The sequence below is a fragment of the Erithacus rubecula genome (genome assembly GCF_903797595.1).
Source record: "Erithacus rubecula genome assembly, chromosome: 13".
In the NCBI taxonomy this organism is placed as follows: Eukaryota; Metazoa; Chordata; class Aves; order Passeriformes; family Muscicapidae; genus Erithacus; species Erithacus rubecula.
Genome location: NC_136665.1, coordinates 13,397,115 through 13,413,971, shown reverse-complemented (window position 1 = coordinate 13,413,971; position 16,857 = coordinate 13,397,115). Strand labels below are relative to the sequence as shown.

The 16,857-nt window shown below is 41.0% G+C and overlaps 1 protein-coding gene and 1 long non-coding RNA gene across 4 annotated transcripts in view; one reads left to right on the top strand and one right to left on the bottom strand.

Annotated features, from left to right (window-relative positions):
• PTPRG (protein tyrosine phosphatase receptor type G) overlaps nucleotides 1–16,857 on the bottom strand; it is a 384,534-nt gene that overhangs the window by 62,094 nt on the left and 305,583 nt on the right. For both annotated transcript variants that reach the window (XM_079316643.1, XM_079316644.1), the window contains 4 exons: nucleotides 16,500–16,608; nucleotides 14,757–14,806; nucleotides 11,683–12,478; nucleotides 4,883–5,015 (listed from right to left, as the gene is read on the bottom strand). In XM_079316643.1, coding sequence (XP_079172769.1) covers nucleotides 4,883–5,015; nucleotides 11,683–12,478; nucleotides 14,757–14,806; nucleotides 16,500–16,608 — 1,088 coding nt within the window. The remainder of the gene's footprint in view (nucleotides 1–4,882; nucleotides 5,016–11,682; nucleotides 12,479–14,756; nucleotides 14,807–16,499; nucleotides 16,609–16,857) is intronic.
• Nucleotides 5,992–11,381, top strand: LOC306807269. 2 transcript variants are annotated; one of them, XR_013775679.1, is made up of 5 exons: nucleotides 5,992–6,028; nucleotides 7,666–7,858; nucleotides 8,076–8,193; nucleotides 9,221–9,449; nucleotides 10,854–11,381. It is a non-coding gene; the product is annotated as an uncharacterized lncRNA (long non-coding RNA). The 2 variants fall into 2 exon arrangements; XR_013775680.1 differs by lacking the exon at nucleotides 10,854–11,381 and having other exon boundaries at nucleotides 9,221–10,043.

Below are 16,857 nucleotides of genomic sequence, written 5' to 3'. Positions count from 1 at the left end.
TTCAGCACTTTTTACAACCTGGTACAGGCAGAAGTTGGTTTTTTGTTTTGTGGTTTTTTCCCCTCCCAATTAAGTTTTAACACTCTCATAGCTAAGCTGCTGTGCAAGCTCCCTGGAATTTAACACCAAAGGTAGATGTCAGAGACATGGTTATTAGACATGGTAAATATGAGGGTTCTTTATGTTGCAGCTTTTGTTGCTGTATTACAAGTTGATTTACAAATAAAGCTGACTAATGTTCTTCAGTGCTACTTCACCAGTGTCAGAACTCAGATGCTGAAATATTGAACACCTGAGCTTGCCCCCAGTGAGATCTTTGCCACTGAGTTCAACAACAATACTCTCAACCCATAAGTGACTTGGCCTGAGGTCCCACAGAAATCAATGACCAAGTCAGAAATAAGAACACATCTCCTGGTGCTCAGTGTAGTTTCTCCTGCACAGAAAGGCACTCTCAGAGAAGTACAAGACTCTGTCACAGGACTTGTCCCAGTGATTCTGTTCAATTTGACAGGATGCTTAACAAAAACCTAAGAAAACTCTGACTATTAAATTCTATAGGGTTTTGCCTAAGGAAAATTAAAGAGATCTTTTTCCCAAACTGTCTCATATACACACAAGCTTGCTTGCTCTTTGAAAGGCAGCAGCTGCGTTGTTCCAAAAATCCCCCCAAAAGTAAACATATTAACACTGTATAAACAGCTTGATTTCATAAGAAATGCAGTACAATATTCCCACTTTGTCTTTGGGATCGTGATGTTGATGGTGGCAATAATTCAAGGTGAATTATGGTATCTGTTCAAAAGAAAGAAAAAGAAAACTCTCCAGCTATAGTCGTGAATGAATTTCTTCCTCAGCTGAAAATGAGAAATGGCTATAATTTAGTTCCCATTTAAAAGTTGCTGTTGGCTAAACTCTAAAATCTTAATTGCTTCTTAATATTCTCTGCTTATTTTTTCCCTTTGAAACCACAGCCTATAGAACTGTAGTGTTTAGATTAAAAATCAGAATGAAAAACAAACAGCAGAAGGTTACCACACTCTCCTAAAATATGTTATTTTCCCCCCAGATTACAGAATTTACTGTATATCAAAATATTTCAGTTGATTTCCTGACTGTGGTCACTCTCCTGCACCTGTGTGAAGATGAAAGTGACACTGACCCTGGGTTTACCCCTAAGTGTCAATACTCAGGACTAGCTCAATTTGCTGCAGAATATAGGGAAAGTTCTAGAAAAGACACATTTCGAGCCCCATTACAGCTCAGCATACTACAGGAACTCATCTTGTTGCAAAAAACTGAAGTCACACTCAATCCCTAAATAGTTTGGAGGTCACTACCAAAAACACTCTGCAGTTCTCAGAGCTCGTAGCAAAGGCTGTGAGAGTAACAGTGGCAAAGACTGCAGACAATCCAAGTCAGATTTTAAACTGACCTTGAAGATCTGCAGATGGATCTCATGATACCGAGTCTGGGTATAAAATCACAGATGCAAAACAAATGCCCAGAAATGCAAAAATAATGTGTCTGGGAAACAGCACCTCACGATGCCCACATTTTAATAGGCTCTAGACGAGCTAGTAGTGCTCCAGTGAAGGTCCTAAAATTCCAGTGTACATTTTTGAAAAATACTCAGTTGCCCCTACAGCACACAATTTCAGAAACCAATAAAAACGCTAAGAAAGCAGAAAAAGAAGCACCATTGTGCCACTGCAAAAGTGAATGGTGAATCCATATGGTCAGTAAAACAAGGATCTGGTCTCCTCACCTCTTCTGTCTGCTAAGACTCAAATTCTCAACTTGATGCTAAAAGAAATCAATTTAAGCACTAGAGGTCCTGGAAGCAACAGTCCTCTTCATCATGCCCATGACAGCTCAAGGATCAGTCAGGCTAGCTGTTCCTCAAGATGAATCAAAGGTGCACAGAAGGAAACTGAAGCTACAATATCATTGTCCCTCCTGCCCAGGGAGCCCAGCCAACAACAGGCCCCATTGGATGTCGTGGCTCATGGTCACCCTGTGATTGTGCTCTCCTCATTTTTTGGGATAAAAGGGAGCACAATTTTTGCAGCTTCATTATGATGACCTAGTTTATCTTCCACTCTACCAACTTAAAATCACACAGGCCTCTTTGTGCAGCAGTGCCATTTAAAATACTGAATCCAGGAAACTTTCATAGAAAGGTAATTCAGAGCTCTGCTTGCCTGCAAGTTCCCATCCCTTTTCGTTATTGAGATGGCCACCACACGAAAAAGATGGAAGTGACCCCTTCTCTTCAATATTAGTCATATTCTTTCACCATTTGTCCAGGATCCACATAAAAAAGGAATTGAGAACAGCAAATCACCTCTGCAAATAAGCGAGTCTTGTTCAGAAATGGCACAGAGAATTTCCAAATATATTCAGTTACAAGGAGTCTCTAAAACACAGCATGGAGGCTCAACAGATGGAAAAAGGAAATCTTCCTCAAACAATGACAGCCTCCTTTTCAAATAAAGGCAACAGAAAATGAAGCTTCCTTACAACGAGTCTTCTTCACAAAACTTATTTCTTTGCTGTATCATGGAATGAGCCACAAAGAGACTAAACAAAGCTTTGCCAAACCTTTTAAAGAAACTTCTCTAACTCCTTATTTTGGTCCCTGGATAACAGGGCTCTGATGAGATGGAAGCAGAAGGCTTCTCTCTGCTTCATTGTTGTGCTTATGTCACCCTGGTCTCAAATCATCTAATTCCACAAATGCTCAAAAATGCGAAAGTAAAAATAAAATTTGTTTTACCCTCACAATGGATTGCCAAGGGCACCTATGTCTCTTCTGCTTCCTCTAGTTCTCTGGGTTTTGATTTCTAATATTTTTTTTTAACATCAAAAAAAGAGTACTGCTGTGCAAGAAAAGACCTCTCAGTCCAGCACGCCTGTCCCTTGAGGGTTATCCTTTCATCACGAGTGTTTCTCTGCTGTGCACTTCAATACCATGTTTCCTTTCCTGAAATATCTATCTCAAACTCGTTTTCATGCCATTTGCTTTCATGGTTTTATTCAGCAAATTATTCCATATGTTGCCCATTACATCTTAAGCTAAGTGTTTCTTCCTGAAAATCCAAATTATTTCTCCTTTTAAACTTCTGACATAGAGTCTGCAGTGCTTCAAAATATCTTTTTTCCTTACTTTAAAACACTCACAGAGATAAACATTTTATTTTTTCCTGAGGAAAGACAATCACACTGCAAATGAAATGCTGTGCTGCCACGTCAGTGACATGGGCTGCACAATGTGAAATGTTACTAGGGATGATTTGTGCTCTAGTTGCTTGTTGATTTATCCTAAAACACATGTGTGTTTTTAATACACTCTCTGTATATGTTAAAAATCATCAGAACTAGACACAGATTATTTGAAGGTAGTACGTATGTCCTCTCAAGTTTCTTTATTTCTTGCTCCAAATTTATCAAAGAATTTTGACTTCTACATGATATAATTTCAATGTCTATATTAATTTTTAATCCCCACCAACTTTGATATATTTTCAGGGATAGTATTGTTACTCTTTGAGCAAATTAAACACAAATTTTACAATTATTTCTCTTGCTCCCCTGGTGAAACTGCAAAGAAATGGAAATGTTTTGCAAACAATGATAGGTACCAGCATTCTTCTAGATAATAGCTGTTAGCATTGTATTTCAAAACCTTTCTGCCTTAGAAGAGCATTTTGTATCAACACTAGATAAATACTACTAATTCTTCATCCCAGTGTTTTAAGATATACCATATCCTTCCAGTGTGTGAATGTGACCAAATTTAGTACTTCAGATAAAGACAATAAATATTAAAAAAAAGACAATATAATGGAATCTTTAGAGCCTTTCCTATTTCAGCTTTTGTGCATATACCACTGCAATTATTCACCATCTTACTGCAAATGACGTTAATTACGTACAAATGTGAATATAAATTCTTTTCACAAGACTATTGCCATTTACTTATTAATTCTTCAAATGTTTTCAGTCTCAACAATTGGGCCAATTAATTGTCAGCAATATGGGTGTACTGAAAAATAGCTTGGTACTTTTTTAATGGGTTCTGCAAATATAATGATCAATGGGCTGGAATTTCTCATCAAACCTACTTTCCTCTATCGCATCTAATCAGATTTTGAAATAATTCCTAAATACCTTGTATGTGGCTTATCCCTGGTTAATGTTAACTTCCAGACAAATGAGGTGCCTCTGGGTTCTGATTTTGACACAAGCAGATGTTGCAGGTTTTAATTTACTCTGAATCAAATGGAGAGGGATTTGTTGCTTATCTTGGTCTCCACCACTGACCCAATGTCCACTGGAGTGAATGACAGTGTCTCTTTGTAGGAGGCAATCTTTACTCTCAAGACCTTGCAGGCTGCACTTCTGAACACTTCATGAAAGCTAAAGAGCATTGTTGTGGAATGTGAAACAAGCTTACCCCATTTTCTTGAAGTACAGTCAAAGAAAGGAAAGAATTGCATATGATTACACAGGAGGTTTGTGGCAAAGACACCCATGAAACCAAGGCAAATCTAACTGGGATTTTCTCCCACAACAACCTTTCTTGAAGGCCAAGGTAAAGATAATTTTTTATAGTTACTTCAGAAGGACTACTTGTGAAAATATTTGTCACCATTACAGCTGGGACAACCATTATTAGAGCTCTACCAAGCTCATTTTCATGACACAAAAATCAGTATTTAAGACAGCTGAATAGTTAACCAATAAAGCTGTTTTAGCACCCAGAGAGCTATCTAATAACTTCTAATAAAATAAAAAAACCACAAAACCACATTAAAAACACCACCTGAAATGTGTTTCAAATCCTAATTAGTTTCCACTGATAAGGAATCAGGCTCACCTCCAGTAGACAAGCACGGCGATGAGAAGGATGAGGCACACGAAGGTCAGTGCTGAGACCACAATGAGTGGGATGATCCATTCCATTTTACCAGGAGAAGGTCTCGTGGCCATGCTGGAGCTGTTCTTGCCAGCTGTGTGTTAAACACATAACAAAATTAATCACTGTGTGGAAGAAAGAATTACTGTACGGAAATATGTGTCAACAAAACAAATAGCTTATCCTTTTTACATGCTATGAGTAAACAGAGCAGAGATCCTCTGACTGCAGGGTGGGACTCCATTTGTCTTCAGTCTGAGACATGAGAGCACAGAAGTATGGTGTTTATTGCCACATATGGCTTGGATTTTACTACTGCCTGTAATTACGGTCTCATAGACACTTTTAGGACTCTTTCATGCAAGCACCTATTATCAGATGTGGAGTACCCCACTGAGCAAATGCTGTGCTCTGTCATCAGTGTTTGCAGATAAATGTACTCTGTTTCTCAACAGTGCAGGACAGTCCTGTTTGCAAAGCTCTGTGTAATACTTTGCTTTAGAAATAAATTTCTTGGTAACTATCTTAAAATAAAAAAATCCTCAACATGTTGGGTGTCATGTCACATCATTTGCAGAATTGTCACAATCTGGTGGGTTACTGCATATGAAAGCACGTTTTAGCATATGGATTGTCAAGATGGGTGGATGAATGAATGGATAGGGTGTGTTGTAACTGACAGAAGAAATCATTATGCCACAGCTTTTGAACAAAATTAAAGTTCGTCAATACCCTGAGATCTGGCTGAGTTAACTCCACTTCACTTTTTGCATGACATCTCACTAAAATTATTGTATCATATATAAGATGAATATCTAGAAGTTCTGCAAGTACTGGAGCCAATGAGCATAGACAGTGCACCAATGTATTTCAAAATATATCTAATTTGTGCAAATTCATGTGGACTTGATGAATAAACTGGTTTAGACAGAATGATAAAAGAAAAATGCAGAAGCGGATTCCATATCTTATTCATGTTTCCTAACAAACAGGCAGTGGTTGGTCAATACCTGTCAACAGGACATAGTGGGAAAGGATCAGTACAAACAGCTCCAGATTTCAAGGAGGATTGAAACATGTAAACTTGACTTCTACTTTTAAGCCTGTGTGAGTCTCTCCTTACCAACATGCTTCCTTGCCCTCATTCAGTATTGTATAATCGTATCTTCTGAAACTGCTGCAAATCCTACCAGAAGAACATAATTGCCTTTTCACCATAGGCAGGCAAAACACAGATAATTGGAAGTCACCAGATGTCACATAATATGAAGTCATACTCTATTTTAATAGCATTTAGATTATATTCCTCCATAGGCAGGAGTAAAATTCAACTAACGTGGAAGTAAAGGTTAATTGTAAATGCTTTTGCCTGACTGCTGAAAACAGAGCAAGGCTCCAGGCTGCTGCAAGCCCAGCAAGAAATCTTCCTACTTTTGAGAACTAGGCTGATAGAGGTAATGCCCTTTAGCAAGCAGCCTCAATGACGTGCTAATCAGAAGGATGTTTGGGGGAAGTGAACGTGCACTTTGATTGAACATCTTTGAATTCCTTGACTAGCAAAGAATAAGGAAAAGAGCAACTCCCAAATTAGAGCAAAGGCTTATTCTCTGTATTTGCTAAACTTAAGAAATGCTAAGTCTTGAGACATCAGTTATTACCAGTGCATTTCAAATCATTTAAGAGCATGAAAAAAGTAAGCCTGTGAGGTGTCACTAATCAGAATAGTGAAAGGAACAAAGCAAAAAACCATGTAATGTAATAAAACTTTCTAGGAGAGCCACATCTTATATACATTAGCGTGTTGCTTCAGTTCTCTCCAAGGACAGTACTCTGTTTAGTTTCACCTCCACATCTTTCAACACAAAACCATATGTTTCTGTTTACATGGCAAGAAAATTCAATTCCATTGTAAGCACAGCATGGGCTGTAGTCCCAATGCACAGTATTAAATTCTGCAGTGCTCACGATGCTCCTCTTACTCAGTGTAGTGTGGAGAACACACTTATCTGTCCCTGCCAACTCCCTGTACCACAGATGTGAGGAGAAGAAAGTGCTCAGTATGCTAAGTGTCAGAATAGCAAATGCCATTCCCTAATGCTGATAACTGGCCTCAAAATTCCAGTTGGGAATGCCCAAGCAGTGATGTGCTTCAGAAGAAAAGACACAGTTCCTGTGCTGGCTTTGAAACAAAAGTCCAAGGTGTTTTCCACGGTTTAAGTAACATGTTATGAGAGCTTAAACAAACCAGTACCAATAAAAATTGTACAAGAATGGTAGCTGAAGCCAGAGGTAGAGCAGTGCAGCTGGAGAGCTGGTGTCTGTCTTGAGTGTCATGGCAGAATAGCCTAAGATATGCCAGCATGCTGGATAACTTGGAAAAAGATGAAATAAAAACACACATACACAAAAAGACAGGTCTGGGCCTCCACAGTTTCCTGTTCTCCCATACAACAAAACAGTACGAAATAAAAAAAAAAGTCACCATTTCATTCTTTTCCAAAGCAAGGATGTCAAGCCCTGGTAGTGTCAACAGCATATCCTTGTAACAGTGCCCACCATAAGCTGTACTTGGCAGGAGATGGGGGAAGCTTAAAAAACGGACTAGGAAACTCCATTTTTGCTAAGAAATGTAAACAGTTTCCAGTGGCATATGCCTTCGTTGAATTAATTCAGTTTGCCTTTTACTGGCTTGGAATTCATCCCAGTAGGAAGGAATAAAAATTATTACAGCATATCTGTTTCAGGAGGTCCCACATGATACAAGCCCTGGCACTACTAAATCTACCCCTGTGTCTGGAGAAGCCTGTAACTTCTGTGAACCACCCATTCAGCAGTTCCACCCGGGCACTGGATGGATGAGCCCTGGCACAGGGAGTATTGGATGGCATCAGGCAACCAGGGAGGCTCTGGCAGTGCAATTCTTGCACAAAGGTCAAGGTAAGAAAGAGGCATTCTACAGTTTGTGAAATGTGCTTTTTTCCTGGTGTATTCTTGGAAATTGGTTCCTGAGAAAAGAAACATGTTTATTCCCCTTAAGTAACACTGCTTGCTATAATAAGCAACCGTAGCTGTACTATATAACCTATCTACTTTTATCATTCCTTGCCGTTGCACAAACTGCCAGGACAAAGTTCTGTTTGCTGTACCATTTCAGATGCCATTAACCAAAGAAAACCCTGCTGCTGAACTGCCTCAGACCACATGGTCTCCTAGGAGAAAGTCAGCTTGCTCATCTTTTCCTTGAGTAAATGAAGTTAAGAACTTATACAAAGGTATTAATTAATTCTGGAAAATGACACTGGCCATATTATTAAATGATCAAAAGGCAAACTTATGTTTTTTAAAGAGGCATTACCTTTGTGTCATGGTGCAGCTGTTACCCCCTATTTCTTCAAGGCACTCCTGCAGTAGTCATCTTACAGGCTGTGCACTACTAAGCATGGCATTTCACTGCTTTGTAACAGATGCCAATCATATTTAATCCTATATCTGAAATTCATAGTTTGCAGGCATTAAGTAATTCAGTTCTTTTATTTTCAAGCCATTCTGCTGTTTGCTCCTGTAAGTTGCCATGTACATCTCTGAAGATATTTAAAAGCTGTCTGGACAAAATCCTGATTAATGCTATAGGGAAAACCCTCAGAGAGCAAGGAAACTGGACTAGTTGACTCCAGTGGTCCTTCCCAGCTTTATACACTCTGTGATTCTGTGTGAGAATGGCTGAAGTGCCACATGAAAATACAGCTTAATAATCCTTACTGCAGATGGAGAAGAATTACACAGATGTTTAATTATGCTAATGATGTTATCCCTAAAAGGCTTTTGTAACCTCAAACCTGGCAAAGACTGCTCTAAACCCCAATATTCAGTCTTTGTTAAATGCATACATCAGTCTTGAAATTAAACCCTGTACATCATGATCTCTCTGTCTCCACAAAACCTTCCCATGGGAGGAACTCAGCAGAGGTGGGTGAGCACTGAGGGATGGGAGGACCTGGCTGAAATCTGGATGAGAAGTCAAATCCATCTCTCTGTCCTCAGTCCCAGCTCACCACTTAGGCTTTTGCCCCAACTCCCCAGCTATTACTTTGCTTACAACAGCCCAGTTGTTAACTCTACTAAAAAACAAAGGATCTGTTTAATTGTCTGGCACAACCAACCAAAATTCTGTGGGATAGTATCTGCTTTAGCCTGATTAAATGGAATCATCCTGGGTTTCATCTCTTTCCCTCACATATTTTTTTTTTCCTCCCTCTTTTTTGAGAGTACAATTTTAATTGCTGTTTTTCTGATTTTCAGGTTTCAGAGTCATGGACAATGCTGAGCAGCTGTGTGTGTAACAGTTGCAGATGAAAAGTACAATTAGGCTAATGTGGGCACCAAAACAGAGAAAAGGATGATCAGGAAAATGAAAGAGGAGAATGCAAGCAAGCATTAGGTGACAGAAGACAATCATTAGCATTGGCCAATACCACAGGCAAAAAGAGGCCAGTGCCATTTGGAAAGTAATGACATGGCCTCAGGAGAGGTGTGTGTGTGTGTGTACGTGTGAAGTAAGCACTAAAAGAAAATGAGCCTTGCTGTACTAATTGGCCTCGCACTTTCCCTGTAATTTCTCATGAGTTCCCTGTTCTCCTCTAATCATGCACACTCCTGAGTACTTCCCCCTTCAGTTATCTTCTTACAATTGCTAATTTGATGCCATATAATTAATTTTAAAAATGTACATTGTTAGGAAACAATTTTCTACTCTTTAAACTGATTACACTTTCTACTCATAAAAACATTTTTGAAATCTTGACAGCTTTTTAAAACTTGCTTTTAAAAGATGCAGAAGAGAAAAGACGCAGGGAGAAAAGATGCATCCAAAAATGTTTCTGCTTTCACATTGGGATAGAGTAAATTGCAGGGATGCTTTCTGCTCACTTTGGAAGTGACCTTAACATTCTTAGCTGTCCTGATGCTCAGGAATCCTTTCAGACACTTCTGACATTGCCCTCTTGGCTTCATTTGTCTTGATTTCAGGCTTAGCTTGTTATGGAAAACCTTTAAGGCCCTTTCTCACAGGAAGAGGTCTTGCTATGGCTGGAGTTTCACTGAACTCAACTCCTGGCATAAGTTAGGTCAGGTCTGTCTGTATGAATTGCAAATTTCCATGTTACTGGGGAAAAAAGCTGAAGCAACTAGTTTTAGGCTTTGTGCTGATTCACCAGCCTGTGTCTTTAGTAACCCATATCCAGCCTGGAGGAAAGCTCCTTCTGCATCCCCAAGTGTCTCCTCCCAGCATTCCCAACAGGCCTCCTTCCTAACATGAAGGTGAGTAGGGCAAGTGGCATGTTGAAAACTGCCTGACAGGCATCTCAGACCATATTCAGTGGGAGCACTGGCCTTTGAGGATTTCCAGCTGGGGAGTGAGGGAAGCAGCAGTGTATTAAAAAAAAAAAAAATCAGCACAAGCTGTTGAAGGTTTCTCAGCTTCTGCATTGTTAGTCTGATCTCTAACAGAACAGTTATGATTCACAGCATTACAGAGTGGTCAGCGTTTCTGTAACATGCTATTGAAGATTGGATTTAGCTTTGCTTTTCTAAATTGGTTCTGAGCTATAACTGAATGCATAATATCTGCATTTTTGTGTTTATCCATGTAGGGAAAAGTAAATATGTAAGGTTTTCTCATACTACTCTAGAGCAGCTTTGATGGAAAACGAAAACTATAAAACACTCTACAGATTAGCAAAACAAACAATAGTAGTAAAACCCACCCCAAAAACAACAAACAAAAAAGTGCACTCTCTCACAAATGCTGTGGTAATACACACAATCACTCAAACAAACTTGTCTAATAAATAAATCAATCTCAATCTAAATAAATAAACCTAGAATAAATCCACATGCATGTTCTCCATTTGCTTCCTGTGGTTTTCCTCACCAGTTCCCGGAGCTCCCCAAGCAGGAACACACGTGGACATTCTGCACAGAGCATTGGGAGCACCATGAGGGAGCAGCCTGCAGCAAACCCTGACCACACCAGGCTTGGTGCACATGCAGATCACCTGGGCAGCCTTCCAAGAGTTTGTATTTGCTGTGCACACACTGTGGAGCTGGTACATACATCCAGAGTTGGAGTGTACAGGAGCACTAACAATTCTCATCAGGACAAATAGAAAATATGTGAACTCTGCCTGGTTAAGATTTTTTTTCGCCCCCTAGTAAAACCAGAAGGTAACCCTAGTGCAGAAGATGCCTTGTTTTGGAAGATCAGACAGAGCATGTAAGTTTTGGGTTGAGAAATAAACCAGCAATGATCCTTGGTTTGGGAGAATTTCTCAAAGCCCAGCCAGGAAGAATCCTGCAGATAAACTAAATTAGCTGGAAGCACACATACCAAACTTCCTATGAAATGCCAGTTCAGCACAGCAGCCACTCTTCCAAATTAATTTCACAGCTATAGTTCATCGCATTCCCCTCCCTTTTTATTTTCAATAAAGTTCTTGATGTAGCATGTTGGGAGTTAAAATTTTTCCAGATTTTCTCTTCCAATAAGCTACAGGATCATGAATCTGTCCCAATAAAAGGAAATTCCTTTCCACTCTGCTCCCCCCAGTAACAATTTGCGGGGTTTGGTCTTGTGACAACCTGCTAATCAGACGTAGCCAGACACAACAAAAATGCTGTACCTAATGGAAATCAGCAAGGAGTTTGGATTGTGCTGTTTTCCAACACTTACGCTGGTAGGAACGTTTTCCCTGCAGATCACTCACCTGGGTTGATGGTGATGAATTTGTTATCTGAGGGATACTCCTCTGGAAACCTGTCCATCTTCGGAGGAGGTTTTCTTGTTGTCTCTGGTCTCCTTGGGACCTTGCCCAGGGACAGTTCGTCGGTGGGCGCTGGTGGCACTTGGGTGGAAGGGAGCAGCTGGGGCTGAGTGCCGGCTTCGGCAGAGCTCTCCTTCTCGGCACCTCCAGCCGTGGGGGATGCGTTTTGGTTTGGCACTTCTCTTGATAGGGTTTTATTCCCTTCTTCCTCAGCAGTCCTGTTGGGGGAAGCTGCGGCCACGCTGGCCTCCGTGCTATTGCGTGCCTCCGAGGCTGCCGTCGCCCTGCTCTTCTCCTTCTTCTCAGCATCCTTTTCTTCCTCTTCCTCGTGCTCCCGCTCCCCGTCCTCGCTTTCGCTCTTTTCATCCTTGTCCCCCTCCTCGGCCCCCTCGCCATCCTTGCTCAGCGCCGAGTCGCGCTCCGGCCCCGGGGAGGCGGCGGCGGCCTCGGTGGTGGCCACCAGGGCCCGGCCGGCCTGTTTGCTGGGGGCGGCGGCCGCGGGCAGCCGCGTGGGCCACACGCTGCTGGGGAAGGAGGAGATGCCCCCGCCGCTGAAACCCAGCCCTGCCAGCAAGGTGCTGGTCACCACGGAGGCCACGGTGGCCTGGCTGCCGCTGGAGGAAGGGCCCATGCCTGTGGCCATGGACACGAAGGAGAAGGGCAGCCCTGAGGAGGTCCAGGTGGAGGAGCCAGAGCTGATGGGAGCCATGTCTGCTGAGGAGGCAGGAGATGCTGTGGGCTTGAGGAGATCACCGGCAGCAGAGGGGAAGAAAACACAGCAGAGAGCATCAGCAGGGGCCCAACACACCACTTGGGGTCATTCTCTTGCCTTTCCCTCCCTTTTCACTCATATGCTATTCTCCTAAAACCAGACATTAAACACCAGCTGGATGAAAGGCTGAGCCAGGACAGAATATGCCACAGAGCCACCAGCAAACCACCAAGAGAGGAAACCTCCCTGCCTTCACCACATCATCATTAAAACCCTCTTTATCCTTATCTTCATTTTCCATCCGCCCACATCACTACTGACTTGTGAGTAACGTTTCCTCTTGGGGTGAGAAGAATGTAAAGGAGTTTAATGAGTTCAGCTGCATTACTCACAGTGCTTTAATCCTCAGAAGACAGGAGTTTAAAAATACAGTGTTACATAAGGGCTGTCCCAAAATAATGGCTGCCAACGTGAGCATCCATGGCTGGTGGGTCTGCTCCGACAAGAACTCTGGCTCTTCCCACGCACATTGTGAGGGCCTCGAAGGATACTATTTTTATTTCCTTAATTTACCCATCAGGATTACTCTCCTAAGGACTGGTGTTGCTGTGAGGCATTGCTCTTGTTACAAAAGAGCTGCAGCATAGCCAGCTGGGCACTCCTGAAGGATTTGGAGAGCATCAGGAGCCCTTCAGCAAGCAACCACCAGGTCTGCCAGGACCTGCAGGCTGTGACAGCCACGTACAGACTCGTTTTTCCACATCCATGGGACTCTTCCTGGCCACCACCAGAGGAGGAAAGGCAGGACTGGCACTGCCTGCTCCACTGAGAGAAATCAGGTAATGAACTATGGACTTTGCATCCTCTGCACCCTGCCAATAGTATTCTAATGCCAACCCCCTGCACGCATGTGGGTCTCTGGACACGTGTGTGCTCTGCTGTAAATAAAACCCCTTAGTACACACAAAAAGAACTAAACCTCAGTTTGTTCCTAAAGAGCTAGTCCTGAATTACATGTGGAAAAAGAGATTGACTTAAATTGTCTAAAGACAAAGAATAATTCTGTGGAAGAGCTGAGTCAGCAGTTCCTCTGGACAACCTGACCATTCTCCTCTGAATTACTGAAAAATGTCTCACATTACTGAATTCATCACCAGGACCATTAGCTGGAAAGATATGCACCAGACGAGGACAAAAAAGGTTAAGTAGGTGCTGCTGAACATTGAAAAAAATGTAAAATGTTTACTTTGGAAACTGAAATTTATAACTTAACAATATTTCTGCGTCTCTCGGTAATTACCAGGTTCAGTCAAACTGTGCAGTTGAAATGCTGCAGCAAACCAAGAAAGGCTGCTTTCTCATGTTATTTGGGACCAGCTGCAATCAGAGAATCTGAGATCTTAGATGAAAACCTGTGCTTTAGAGATTTCAAGCCAAAACTTTAAATAAGCATCTAAACTTTCAGACACTTATCAATCTGAATCCCTAAGGCACTGTGAGATTTGCTTTTTGCTGGCATGAACAGTCTCAAAGCTGGACTGAGTATTAAAATTTGACAGTAGATTTTATATATCTAGAATACCCCTATACATCATTAAACAACCATTGATCATTCAAATGAAAGATTTGTATATGTTTTTTGCTTACTAGGGAGTATATCAAACTGGATCAGAATAAAACCAGAAGCAATATATTTTGAGTAAATTCAAAGTATGAATCCAGCCCATAAATATGACTGAACAACTCAGTAGACTGGATACCAAGAAATTTAGGTCATGAATAGTTTATATTAAGTAAAATAATAAGATGGTTTCAAAACTGAAACAGCATATTCCACTTCTACTTTCTGGGACACAAAGGTTGGCTTCAGTGACTTGTTACAGTCTCACCTGAATTAAAATAAACAAAGACATTGTTCAGGCTTTATTCACACAGTAACAGGTATCCTTAAAGACTGAAAAAGCAAAGATGCAACAGGTGAGACCTTATTTCTATTGCATATACTTCTGCTCATACAGTTAATAAATTAAATTTATTTCCACGGCCATCATTAAGATTTTACAAATCCCCTCTAAATGGGTTGAATACAGATTGAGAAAAAGTTTTTAACACTCGATTCTCCTTTCAAGGCATGAAGCTAGAAACCATTTCATATTGGAACTGTATTTTATGCTATAAACCTTTCTTTGACAGGTCTGGGAACCCCTTCCCCAGGAAGGCTGAGTCCTGCTGCAGATTTCCAACATCATGCTGCCACCTGGTGGGAAATGTCCCCAAATCCCTGCTCCCTAAATCCGTGACTTACCACTCCTGTCTTCACAATTCGGGTCCCCTCGAAAATTCGAGTGGTGTTAGCTGGGGAGGGAAGAAGAGCAGCACGTCAGGGCAGGAGAGGAGGCAGAGGAACAACTGCTAAACTACTGCTCAACATGTGGCCACAGCAAACAAGTACAAGTCTCAGTCTGGAGCAAAGACAGCTCAGCTCCTTGGGCATTACTCACCTCACTGCACTTGTGTCTGAACACAGACCTGCTTGTCCTTAATTACTCAGGCCTTACTGACAGAAAACAAATTCTCTCCTTCAACACTAAGCTGGATGAAACATCCTGACTTACACAGGAAGCAAGAGAAGCTTGATGATAATAATTTTTTTCTGTCCTTATAATACTATCATTATTTGTTTCTATATATCTCAACTACAACTACAATCAACCTCCAAATGTTTAGAAAGCTCAATTTTCTAGGTTAGATGTTGGGTACAGCCAGAGATTAGAACAGCAAGTCCTTTTTGGGGACATGTGGAAGGAATCACATCATCTCCTCTCACTGCATATGTGTGTCTCACTTCCACTGCATTGAATACTGGGCTAGAACTGGGCTAGAGTACCCAAAGGATCTCCTACAGAGCTGTCAGTAATGATTTACTCCTAACTGTGATTAAACAGTTATTGTAGTCAAACTTCAAAGAATTTTCCATTCCATCATCTAGTAAAAGAGGTTATAATAGGCAACACACCAATTCTTAACTTCTGCCTGGCACTTAAAAGTGAAAACACCTTGCTGAGGTACCAAGAACAGAGTTATACAGGAGTTGTGACTTGGACAGGACACTTGTCTGATCCCTGCTTTCTCTGCAATGCTGCCAACACTGTGGCATGACAGTACTAAACCATGTCCATAGCTTGACATCCCTCAGACACTAAGTGCTAGCAAAGCAGGATCAAAACCCCTATACTTTCTGAAAATGACACTGAAAAATGCTCCTATTATTCTGTTCCATATACAGCATCAGATACAAGTGACAACTCTTTGCTTCGTCCTAAGGATTTAAACTTTTAACTCTCTACTTGTTTTATTCTTCCATTATCCATTTTGAGGTTTATGCATCTATAATCTGGAGTGGGAGGGAATGCTCTCATCAGAGGCAAAATTTGCCCTACTTAATAAAAAATGTCATAATAAATTCCCAGAAAGGAGTAAAACTTTACCACTTAAAAAAAGCTCTAAAATCATCAAGTTCTTCCACCAAATCTCAGCTTTACCAGATTTCTCCAATAAACTTAAAAGGAAATCCATGACAAAGGACAGCTTATCATCTAGTTCTTTTGATTTTCTTTAAATATGTATGTTTTGGAAATCACTGAGGTTGCGTGCATGGTAAAACCTGAATGTCTCCACATGTGGTTGTCAAGGTAGGACTGATCTCCTTTCCTCTTCACATAAAACAGACCCCGATCAGACTCACATTCTGTTGTAGCTGTGCCTCTGATGCATAAGCAGTCTCTGATGAATTTATTTCAGAAAACTAGTACCAAGAAAAGCTCTAAATTCTCCTAAAACCTGACAAACCCTGACAGTGAGAGGTGTAGACAAACCCTCCTCACTGGAAATGAGATTCAGATCAAGTCACCGGTCACAATATGAAATTGGCATTGTCTACATGCATTCAAGTATTTTCTGAAATAAATTTCACACCATACTGCACCCTGCAAAGAAAATATTAAACAAACAATAGTTCAATGTAAAAATATGTATGTGGTTTTTTTACCTTGAAAGAGCATAGTCTGGCTAAAGTCACTACGCATTTCATTTCGGCAAACTGCTTGAACTCTGAACAGATAAAGGATGTCAGGTGAGACATGGCTAATGATGGCCTTCTGTTTAAAAAAAATAGATATTATTAAGTTTTTTACCCCCACAGTACTGTCCAAGAACAGTTTGAAATATATAAAGCATTGTGCTAACACAGAACATTTATGTTATGTAAGACAAGCTCTATTACACAGAAATATTCAGTGATTCCCTGGAGAGGGTAAGGCTGAAGGCTGAAGGGATACACCCAGACACTGCTGACCCTGCCCATGAGAAAGAAATAAACACGTCCCAAATTTGTTCTCATGACAGTC